Source organism: Halichoerus grypus, chromosome 5 (genome assembly GCF_964656455.1).
Source record: "Halichoerus grypus chromosome 5, mHalGry1.hap1.1, whole genome shotgun sequence".
NCBI classification, from domain to species: Eukaryota; Metazoa; Chordata; class Mammalia; order Carnivora; family Phocidae; genus Halichoerus; species Halichoerus grypus.
The window spans coordinates 64,822,585-64,834,983 of record NC_135716.1 but is presented as its reverse complement, the minus strand read 5'-3'; the positions used below and the strand labels follow the sequence as shown (position 1 = coordinate 64,834,983).

Genomic DNA, 12,399 nt, shown 5'->3' with positions numbered 1-12,399 from the left:
CATCCATTCATCTAAGTTCTCAGTGGATCAACCCACCCATGAAGCCCTCCTGATGAATCCAACTCTGAAATCTTGTAGCTCTTTATCACATTTTGTTTTGTACTATGTTTCTATATATGACTGTCTTATTTCCACTGTTAGACTGAGCTCCCTGAGGACAATAACCTGTGTCTTGTTTGTCTTTCCATCCGCAGAGCTGAGCACAATGGGGACACATGATAAACACTCAGTGAATATTTTTTGAAAGAATAAATTCCTCTAATAAGGATAGTCTTGGCTATATTGTACATTATTAGTTTAAGTGCTTTTCCTTAGGTTGAAGAGTCTTTTACTGTAGAAACTTTATCTTCTCTAGAAAATAACTCACATATTGCGTTCAGACCTCCATAGCCCATGTAATGATAAATACAGTTAACTGCCTAGGCTAGGTGAGCTGAATTAAATCAGTAAAAAAAAAAATGTCACCGATCCCTTCTTTACTGGAGTTGCTAAATAGATATTGAAAGGAATCACAAAATTCTCCTAAGATGCCTGAAATGTTTATGAATACATGTAACTTATTATTAGCTAATAGAGCTTCTTAGAGTCTCAATAAGCTTTCAGTGCACACAGCAATAAGACCATAAATAACCAGTCACACTGGCCTACTCTTTACTTGTGATTAAGTGCATATGGCGATATATTGACAAAATGTGGTCACTGTTTGAATATTTTTAAATCAAGGAGAAGTTAACCTGCAAACTCATCACATATAAACAGATATGTAGCTCTTTTTCATTTTTGATCCAATTTTTAATTTTTAAATAACCATATATTGATGAAACAGTTCTTTCACAAATTCCTGGCAAACATCAAGATTGCTATTTATGACTCAAGAGCAGACCAAGAATATCAGAAATGACCAGGGATACTATCATTTAAAAAATCAGCTTGGAGGAGGAGGCAAATGCAAGGAGGTGTAGTACGGATTTCAGACCAGAGAAAACCCAGGTATGGAAGCAGGACTCCATTTTCACTTCAGTTGGCAATAGCACTGATATCTGTTCCCTGCTTTATGGAAAAATGAAATAATGGGTCTACTACCCCACATGCCAGTTACTACCTCAGTATTGATTATTGCTGCAAATTAAATTTAAATTTTAAAAGATTGCCAAGTTTTCTTTGTGTTTTTGGTGTGTGTAAGGAGGGGTTTGTAGGCATACAGGATGAAAGAGGGTGTTAGGGAGGAAGGAGAACAATGTGGAAGAAAAAAGAACTTACTAGAATTTTATTCACAACTTTTTTTAAAAAATGGGATCATCGACTGGTGTTTGGATTTTTTTTCATAGACACTTTTATGGTGAAAAGGATTGAAATCAGTTTTTAAATTGGAATTTTTCCCAGAACACAACTCTTGCAAAGATGAAAAAATTAACATTAAGCAAGTCTTTTTAGATGATTGCCTTCGTAAAGCCTGGAGCATGGTTTTCAAGACATGTTTTTATGTTTTCAGTTAAGACAGTAAGATCATGCTACTCTTGGTGACTCGCTTCCTAAACTCTCAAGACAGAAATGGCATTCGTTATACAGTTAGACTCTTGGGCTGCATTCTCCCCAGTCCTGGAGCAACCCATCACCACGTTCTTACTGAGTGCTCACAGAGGGCTTGGCTCAGTGACTAGGCATGCACATTTGCATTTGTTGTTGACAACTGTCCGCTTCAACCTCCCTCTCCTCACAACCCTGTCTAAATGGGGTTTGTAATCCTTCTTCCCACCCACTCTCTTCACTCCCTGGGGCAGGAATGTTGGCTCCTGGTCTCTGTCACCTGTCAGAATCCATCCTCCTGTCACTGGCTTATATGGACAAGTCAGCCGACTGTCACGTGACACCCCCCCCCCCCCAAGTGCTAAAAACAGCTCGGGCACCTCCTCTGAACCTGGGCCTGAAACAATGTCTTCCACCGAAAAAACCATAAAGGACACTTGATCACCCAATCTTTGGAATTATTTCCAGAAGACACTTGCAGAAACCATTCGGAGCACCCTTTCCCTGGCAGTGCACACAGGGACGGCCAGGAGATGAGCGCATCTTTGAATTATAAGTCCTTTTCCAAAGAGCAGCAGACCATGGATAACTTGGAGAAGCAACTCATCTGTCCTATCTGCTTAGAGATGTTCACAAAGCCTGTGGTTATTCTCCCCTGTCAGCATAACCTGTGTAGGAAATGTGCCAGTGATATTTTCCAGGTAGGTTTGTTTGGAATTTAGGGGGTAAAAAAAAAAGGGAGTCGCTTTTCTCAGAATCAAGTGCTTAACTTTTAAGTAAATTCTTTTAGAAAACCTTTTAAGGCTGCATTCATTTTAAGAAAAACATTTTTTTTTAATGATTTGCTCTGTGCTTTGCTGTCTGCCTCCTCCTTACTCCCAAATCTAGTTTTACTTAAATACTAAGAATCATATTAAAAAAAACCAAAAACCTCAAAACATTGAATCTGCTTCCAAATTGTAAATGAATTGCTGCCCAAGACATTAATGTTGGAGTTTCTGGCTGGAACTTTTGGTTACGAAAACATTGGATGGAAAAGTGCCTCATGCTGAACATGGTACACAGCCGTTGACTGTGGATAAGTGCTGGCCCTGTATTTTGGGACCACTTGCTGAGAAGGCCCTAAGGGATTATCTTATGGCCAGCTTAAAGTAGAAGTTGATGTTGTTTGTAGTAACAGAGTGAAAAGAAGTCTCAGAAAAGCTACCTGTGGCATTACTCAATTCCTCTTTTCTTGCTTGGCAAGAACAGGCCTCTAACCCGTATTTGCCCACAAGAGGAGGTACCACCGTGGCCTCAGGGGGCCGATTTCGCTGTCCATCCTGTAGACACGAAGTGGTTCTGGACAGACATGGGATATACGGCCTTCAGAGGAACCTGCTGGTGGAAAATATCATTGACATCTACAAGCAGGAGTCCACCAGGTATGTTTCTTCCCTGTGTCAAACCCATTTGAAGCTTGTTTTTGTCTATTTGTTTGTTCTAATGGATCAATACACCAAACGCTTGTTTGCCCATTACAGACATTGTTTTTCCAAGGGAGTCCTTCCCAATGTGAGAATTGCTCATGGAAGGAGAAGGCAGCTGGTGCCCAAGCCTTTGTATCAATTTAAGAATGAAGTAATTCATTCAGTAATACTGAAAGAGGTATAATGCGGCCCATCCCTCTAAGCCTTGTATTACGTATGTTTTAGACATCTCTGCACTTCACAGGTCCTTTGTAGCTCCAGATTCTACATAGCAGAAAACCTATAGTACAAAACTTTAAGGAAAACTAATAGAAATGGCATTTTCCAAAATAGTCCAGTTCCTAGTCTAGACAGTCTCACCTGAAAATTGTCTAGATGATCATAATAAAAACAAAGTTCTCTAACATAGTTAGTCATGGTATGGACTCTGGGAGGTTGCAAAGCAATGCACAGTCCTTCCTTTAGCAAGTTAAAGTTTAGAGACATGGGGCAGGGGGAGATGGCATTCAGGTTATGTTTCTCTAATCTCTAGATTGTATTTGTCTCACACTCTTAGCATTCACCTGTTGATTGACTGATACTCAGTATATACATCTATTCATTAAAAAAAGAAAAAAAGTCTTCTTCCTCATCGAATCACATTGGTTATAGAGTTCCTTTCCTAGAGACAACACTGTAGGAGTTCATTCCTAGAAGGCATGGTGTGAAGAGCCCTTTTTCAATTGTACACAGGTCAGTCCGGTCCACAAAGCTTGATAGCAATATTGAGACCATCTGGAAATGAACTCATTGTGATTCTTATTAGGAGACACGTATTTATGGAACATCTGCAGGGCTCTAAGAGCCTTGCACTCTTGGAAGGAAAGCTGTTCTATAAATCTAACATATAATTATTTTAATCATTATGCCTATTAGTTTCTGCTTAAGATTCAAACTAAATTAGATAGTGCCAGAATCTAGATGGAATTGGGGAAGAAGAGTAATTGCCAGTGACATATTGCAGAGACACAGAGTCAGCTATTTCCCTTGTTTCCAGTCTCTGGAGAAGAAGGAAAGTGCTATGGTTGCCGTTGTTGCTTCATTGATTGATCTGATTGTATTACGTTACTTTAAAATGCAAATGCACACACTGTCTCTTAAAAAAATAACCAGTCAATTAATCACCCAGACAATCATTAAGGGTGTTTATATAACAAGTGATTCAGTGCCTAGTAGAGTGTCTTGCATAGAATGGTTACTTTGTAAGTGCCCGCTGACAAAGCAACACCACAAACCTTCTTACGTGTTCTATTTATCGCAATAATTTCATTCTGCTACTTGCTACAGTGAGAGCCTGAAATATGGGGAATAATAGCAATAATGCTATGAAATGCAGAGAAGAAGAGATACTAAAACTTGTAGCATTAGCAAAACCACAAGATACATCTTTACTTTAACCATAAAGTCTACATGTGCATTTGCCAAAAAAGTGCCCAGGTGAGCAAACTGTGTAAAAGTAATGAACAAAACTTCCAACCATGAAGCTCATAACTGCGTGCACTAGCGGTATTTTTCTGATTATCAAGTTCTTCTTATGCTGTTATTTCTTGAACTTGAGACCTGCCTTTGGGACATTTTTACTGGGTGGCAAAACCACAAGTTGCAAAGAGGATCCAGGTGTTTCTGTTTGGGCATAAACCCAGGTGTTCTCTGGAGGCCGGCAGCCTTGCCAGCCCAGAAGCCTGAGTCCATTAGGCAACTTTAGAATAACCTTGGATATACAGAGTGAGATGAATCCATCTCTGGCTCACCGTCATTGGGGTGGGGACATAAAGGAGAGGGGCTGGTCAACTCTGACCTCCCACAGGAAGACTAGAGATTGTAGATCTCGACGACACCCGGCCTTCTTACCTAGACTTCTGCATGGTGCTGAACTAGCCACAGTTTGGGGAGGTGACCAAAACAGGAATTTATTTCGCTAATATTAATCATGAAAGTTATAATAATTAACTTTATAATAAGTAAAACTAATATGTGCTGAGTACATGTCAACCACTATTCAGGGTGCTTCACACATGAATCGTGTATGATTCTCTAATTCTCACAACAATCCTGTGAGATTGTGATTATTATTATTATCTTGTTAAAATTTCTGAATATTTCACTGAAGCTAACTCATATACATAATTTAAACAGTCAAATAGTACGAGACCTCTAAGGAGGGCTCCACTCTCACCCCACTCTCTCTCCACCCCTAAGTCTCACTCCCCAGGGGCAACCACTTTTCATTGTTTTAGCTGTTTTTCTGTTATCACCCAGTGACATCTGTATACTACGACTCTACTCCCATTTCTTGATTTTCCAATTTAGACATTATCTACTTTTCACTGCAGACGATCAGGTCAGTGTCCTCACGTGGCTGGGCTTCGCCTACTTTTTTTTTTTTTTAAGATTTTATTTATTTATTTGAAGAGAGAGACACAGCGAGAGAGCGAACACAAGCAAGGGGAGTGGGAGAGGGAGAAGCAGGCTTCCCGCCGAGCAGGGAGCCGATGCGGGGCTCAATCCCAGGACCCCAGGATCATGACCTGAGCCGAAGGCAGACACTTAAGGACTGAGCCACCCAGGTGCCCCGAGGGCTTCGCCTACGTTACTTGTACTCTTCCCTGGGTTGAATCTTTGTTTCCTAGAGCCTATGTCTTTCTCTTTGCTGGTTTATTCTACTGTTTTTGTGGAGCACATCCTCAAGTAGTCTCCCAAAATATGCAGAAATCACTCCACTTTGCAGCCTCCCACACACTCCTGCCTTCAGAATACCTGGCTTCCGAAGTTCCAGAGCCTTTCCTGGGTTCCACAGCTCAGGTCAGCTTGCTCCTTGCAGGCTTCTCCCCTTCAGGCACTTAGCAGAATAAGATGCAACTCAAGCCGGGTACTTCCTTTCATCCAGATGTTCTCAATTTCCAACATTTGGTCGACATCGCTCATCTGCTGTCATCTTGCTCATTTTTTGTCCTTATTGATTTATACTAGAATGTGATTCTTACGATTTCCTCACTCTCATTTTAGTGGGATTTCCACAGGAAACACAAATAAAAAAGGCATAGGTTCATTCTGTCATATTTAATTAGAAGACCCTCGGGCCAGTTTTCAGATATGAATAAAAGCGGAGCCTGAAACAGGTTAAGTAACTTGCCTGAGGCCACACAGCTGCCACATGGAGAAGCTGAGCTGGAATTAAACTTGGAGATCAGTTTGACTCTAAAGGCACTGCCTGCCATGCGTCACCAAGACCAGATGCTCACCCTTCGGGAAGCTCCAGAATGGTCCCAGCAACCTGAGGCCAGAGACAGCAGGCTACAGACTCCTTGAGGCTGGCCAGCACTGAACGGCTAAGGGCCACTGCCCACATCTGGAGCTGAGACCTGAGCCACAACTGTGAGCTCAGACACTCTCACCTCATGAAAGTGCATTTACACCATATCTATGCCATGTTTGACCCAAGTCTGTTATATGTTTTAAGTTGTCTAAAGGTTTCTATTATACACCCACTTATAAGTGGGTGATGTCCCTGGGCCCGTGTTGCCATCTAAACAAGAAAAACCTGATAAGGAATATGGGAAGTAGTTCTCAGCCTGTATGCACTATGGAAAAATAATCACAATCAAAACTAAACATACATCTTATGGCTATTGCCGCATTTTTAGTGTTTACGTATACTGGGTGTATATTTATACTATATATATTGTATATATTTATACATATATATATATATATATATATATATATATATATACACTCACATACCTGAGCTCTGGTCAGAGCTGTTGACATCAGAATAGCACAAGGGACACAGGCTGTCCTCAGGAAATGCTGCAGGGAGATGAGCCACAGAAGCATCCTCTGTGCCATTTTCCAGTAAATGTGCTCCAGACACTTGCCTGACATTTATTATTATGAGATGGAGATACATGGTAGGGAAGGTATTGTAGGTGGAGAAGCCTTTGACCAAGCAAAAGCAAACCACCACTCCTAGTCTCTAAATAACCCCCAAAGGGCTTTGTCATTTATAAATGGGAGTCTTCAGAATGCTGTCTGGCCTCTTCCTTTGCTGCTCATGAGTGCCAAGTGACCCTGGGTTTTCCCCATATTTCACATACCTTCCCCAGATGAGTGGTTTTACGTTAGATCACAAGGAAATACTATCCATTAATCTGGCAAATTATCTTTCATTTCTCATTCATTCAACAAATATTTGCTGAGTACCCATTCTGTGCAAGGCATTGTTCTGGGCACTGAGGATCCAGCAAAAAAAAAAAAAGACAGACCTGTCCTCGTGGAACTCACATTTTGGTGGAGGAAACAGACCTGGGCAGTTTACTTTCCTCAGTTGACTTCCGAGAATATAGCAGAAATTCAAGTCAGGAGGCCACAGATTTTATGGAAAACATATTGCTACAAGACCAGGCAAAAATTCCTTTTACAGAAACCAGATTCTGAAATCTGGAAGCTGGAAGCCCATACAATTTCCTTACCAGACCCAGGGCTTCTTCCAACAGCCCAATCTCTTGACTTGACTCCTACCTAGTGATTTCTAGATGTAAGTCAGTATATTCTCTGCCTTTCTCTGAGTTTGTGGGGCAGCAGCTACATGGTAGCACATCAACAGCAATGGTTTTTAAACCATTTTATTCATGTCTCACAGTAGAAGTACATTTTACATTGTGATACAGTGACTATTACATACATGGACAGATATATAGATATGAAATATACACTTTTGTTTCCAATGTACTTAGATATGTGTACACACACACATATGTACCTACATACACATCTATCTTTGTACACCAGAAACAAGAGTTTCATATATCATTACCTTATTCTTATTACATGTAGTTCACAGTATTTACTGTTCTATTTTATTTTGATTTTAACAATGCTGGTCATGACCCCGAAATTGATTTCATGACCCATGATAATTGATTTCATGGCCCATTAAAACCTGCAGTTTTTTAAAAGAGGATCTTGATAACAATAGAAAAACTCAGCCCCAAATCTTTTAAATAACCATGCTTTTAAATAACTATGTGTTTGGGAATGTGAGGAAAGGTTATGGATTTGTATTTACATTTTCCAGGTACCTCTGAAAACTATTAACAACCTCAGCCTTTAGATAGGTTATGTAAGAATTCCAGGTCTTTGCAGAAGTAGGCTACACCCACATCTCTCACCATGCTCTCCAGAGAGGGCCTAGAACACCACGACTTGGCATAATTTTGATCTTGATGATAATACATAAGCCACGCTGATCATTAGGGGAATATACAAGGCCCTACCACGTGCTGTGAACTTGGGCTGCTTGTGATTCTCCAGCTAACAGGTTATTCTTAAACGGCAATGACTTGTCACTCCTGTTTGATGTTTTCAATTCCTCAGCGCTTGGTCATCATCTCACTAACACAAACCCAACACTCCATTATCACCTGCTGCAGGTCCGAAAAGTTTTGGCTGGTGCTGAACTGTTGGGAAAACTGAAACTTGGGATTATCTGTGAGATCCTTACTTCCAAGGTTACCACCACGTCCCAGAGCAGCATTTTTCTTATTGCTTAAAGTATTGTTCACCTTCATTGAGCACTTACTAACCACTCTGAATCAGTGTCAAGTCCTCACTTGGGAAGTTATATTTAATTTTCTTAACGGCAGAAAGAGACCCAAACAAGTTAATGAAGCAGGTGCTGACATTTTCCTTCTTACACAGAGCTACTTCCCACCAGTGTCTAGATTAATCATCAGTGATTTGGGTTCCTCCAGCCCACCCCCCTCCTCCTTTGCGTGAGAAATGTGTTTGCTGGAGGCTGGAAGGTTGGGACCTAGCACATCTGCAAAGCTGGGATAGTTTGAGATCTAGTTTATCAGCCACTTCTCCTTTTTTACCCATAATTGGAAAGTACCTCAAGAGACTTGCGAGTATGTGGAGACAGGGCTAGAGCACCTTCCTAACACAAAAACCAAATGTTCAACTTTCAGGAATTCCACTAGACGTGTTTTAAACCTTCAGTAACTTGAAATCAGCCATGATGAGAACACTCACGGCAGAAAATGTCAAATGCTACAGATCAGAGTGTCTGAGTCCTACCCCCTACCCCAGGCTGGTTGTTAGAGATCTGTCAGCACACCACTGCTAAGCCCGCAGGGCAACTGAATTGGGAGGGCTCTGAGCACAAGAAGGGTACCCTGGGAGTTTTCTGGAATAGCAATGCTAATCACCCCTCTCTGCTTGGCCCCAATGGAAGCTGACATATTTATCTGCCTACCTCCTCCCAGACCAGAAAAGAAGTCTGACCAGCCCATGTGTGAGGAGCATGAAGAAGAACGCATCAACATCTACTGTCTGAACTGTGAGGTGCCCACCTGCTCTCTGTGCAAGGTCTTCGGGGCACACAAGGATTGCCAGGTGGCACCCCTAACGCACGTGTTCCAGAGGCAGAAGGTAACAGAGCCTCTCTGGCCCCTGCAGCAGCAGCCCCCTCCAAGTGCCCGCGGGATTGGCTCCCTTCGCTGAAGGGGACCAGCCAAGCCACGTGGCCCTGAGGCCAAGGGCATGGAGGCTGCAGCAGGAAGGGGTGCTGTGCTGGTGAGCACGTGGCCACTCGCTAGATCCCCTGGAGAGGACAGGGACTGCTAGAGAGGGAAGGGGTGCGCAGGGTCAGGAAGGTGTGCAGAGGGCAAGGGTCGCTGTTTTTTGTGTGCTTTGGAGGTTGCTGAAGAAAAGCAGTGTGTTGGCACCTGGTCTGAGCCGTTTGAAGTTCAGACCATAGATATGAACAGGATAACTTTTCACTCCAGGCACAGGAATTTTTCTTCATTCGCTAACAAAAGGTTCTGTTTGCCACACCCCTCCCAGGGCTTTTCTCCCCCACTCCTATTGTAGTAGGCTTCAAGGCTAGGTTAAGCTGGCCTCCTGGCCTTTGCACCGAGACCAGTTGCTGAAAGGCCCCCTCTGAGTCTGGCACATACCCCCACCCCAGGGCCTCAGCCCCAGCCCTCTCACTGTGACCAACTATAGTTTGTCCCCCAGCTTATCACTGACCTGCCAACCTGGTTTCATCCATTGGCAAGTAGCAATGTGCCCATTTGATGCAAATAAACGTGCAGTGCTGTGCTAAGATAGATGCAGCCACTCCCAGCACCTAGGACTTGAGCAGCTCCATCTCTCAGCTTCTTTCTGTGCAGAATCATAGGTTCCACATTTGGTCAGTGTTTTACTTGTGAGGATCAGAGTTGGGATCAAATTTGAAAGCCAAACTTCCAGGCAATACCAGTCATAACCAGTGAGCACTAGTTGCTAAAAAAGCAGGATTTAGCAAGATACCGATAACATTTACTTATTTTTCAATCCACTTATGATTTATTTCCCCTTTTTCCTTCCACACCCACCCACCCCACTCAAGTCATGGCGTGTTAGAACTGAATAGTACTTGTTTCCCTCAGAGCCCTAGAAACTCACGTGGGATGGACAGAAGGACAGACTGGCAGGACTTCCACTCCTGTTTGGGCAAAGCAGCTTCACTTCTACCTATTGGGATTCCATATTAACTTCGTTTTGACGAAAGGGTTCTGAAGCTTTAAAATGTTTTACGACCACTGTTCTGGTCCAATCTTCTCACTTTATATCCGAGAAAATTAGGGTCCAAGTTGATTACATGTTTGCCCAACATCATAAAGAAAGTAAAGGCAGAGTTGGACCAAGCAGGTAGGTGTCCTAAGTCCCCACTCAGTGCTGCCTGGTGGTCCATAGCCAGTCTTGGAAAGGGTTAAGTACAAACAATGGAATCTCTTTGAGTCAAAAGAGGAGAGGAATTTCAAGTTGAAAATTCTCCCCTGGAACCAGTCGAATGTTACAGCTTCAAGTTTGTAATGACTTAGTCTAGTATGTATGTATTTGTGCACGTAGCACATAGAAGGTGCAAAATATGTTCTATCTATAGTCTATAATTCAGTGTTTATAATTTTTTTTTAGCAGGGTCACAGTCTCCATTAAAGAATTTGGTGACAACTTGGGGCACCTGGGTGGCTCAGTCAGTTAAGTGTCTGCCTTCAGCTCAGGTCATGATCCCAGGGTCCTGGGATAGAGTGCCGCATCGGGCTCCTTGTTCTTCAGGGAGCCTGCTTCTCCCTCTGCCCTCTGCCCCTCTCCCCCACTCATGCTCTCTCGCTCACTTACTCTCTCTCTCTCAAATAAATAAAATCTTAAAAAAAAAAAAGAATTTGGTGACAACTATGAAACCTCTTCCCAGATAAATGCACTTATATACACATCCATACAGAACTTTATTTACAAGACGAGGAGGTTGAGAAGCCTTCTAAGCCTCACTGTTACTCTTAAGGGGTTCGATGGACCCTGGATTAGGAATCCCTGAGGACAATACCGTGATTTACCCGCAATCAGTACTGACTAGAAAACTCCTAAAATCTTGCATCCTTCTTTTCCCTTCATTAGTCTGAGCTCAGTGATGGCATCGCTGTCCTTGTGGGAAGCAATGATCGAGTCCAGGGAGTGATCAGCCAGCTGGAAGACACCTGTAAAACTATTGAGGTAAGTGAAGCAACTCCAACCAAGTCTAAGCGAAGCCTGAACTCCTGGGGGGGTTGTGGCTGCCTCATGCCACACAAGCTCTCCTTACAGAATGGCCTCCTTCCTCATATGTCTCTCCAACATTCTCCTGGCTCAGGAAGAACCAGGAGTCAACATGAGTTGGTTGGTTATGACATGAGTCAACAAGGCAGATTTTGCCACACTTACTAGGGTGGTTGTGACATTTGTTGTTCTTTCTTGGTCAACCCATTTTGAAAGATTACCTACAAGAAAAATCAATTCCCAGTAATGAAAATGAATGTTGTCCACCATGATAGCACTATTTCTTTGTGGATATCCAAACAGTCTTAAGACACACTAGTTAGTGCTTTGGAAAATCCTGTGCAGGTTCGAGCTGCCTATCTGCGCTCTGACAGCAAAGGCCGCAAAGGGGGACAGTAGGAGGACAAAGGTATGTCTGACCGTGGTTGGAGAATGATCCACTAGCTGGGAGCTCACTGAGACCGGAGTTCTGGCTCTCCGCCCCTGCCTCTGTCTGGCCCAGTGCCTTGGACATAATAAACACTCAGGACAAAGTTGATGAACAAATGCATGAGTGGCTGACTGCCTAGCTCACACTTAAGTTTGGCCTATAAGAAATACTGCGAATCCACCTTCCTCTAGATCAAATATACACTGTGTAATTGCTGAAGACAGAGTGCTGGAGCCTAAAGGGGTTCAGCCGTGTGGCAGGTACACTGTCAAGAACTGAAGATTCACAGACTAGTTAAGGCAGACGGCCCGCGGGCCAAGTGCAGGACGGCTGGGTGAGCGCAGCCCTCTGGAT

The 12,399-nt window shown here is 42.8% G+C and overlaps 1 protein-coding gene across 1 annotated transcript in view; it reads left to right on the top strand.

Moving 5' to 3' along the window:
- The first annotated feature begins 2,060 nt into the window (after positions 1-2,060).
- The window catches only part of TRIM55 (tripartite motif containing 55), a 28,184-nt gene continuing 17,845 nt past the window's right edge, over positions 2,061-12,399 (top strand). The window contains exons 1-4 of the mRNA XM_078071764.1: positions 2,061-2,228; positions 2,779-2,951; positions 9,302-9,467; positions 11,478-11,573. Of these exons, the coding sequence (XP_077927890.1) occupies positions 2,061-2,228; positions 2,779-2,951; positions 9,302-9,467; positions 11,478-11,573 (603 nt within the window). The remainder of the gene's footprint in view (positions 2,229-2,778; positions 2,952-9,301; positions 9,468-11,477; positions 11,574-12,399) is intronic.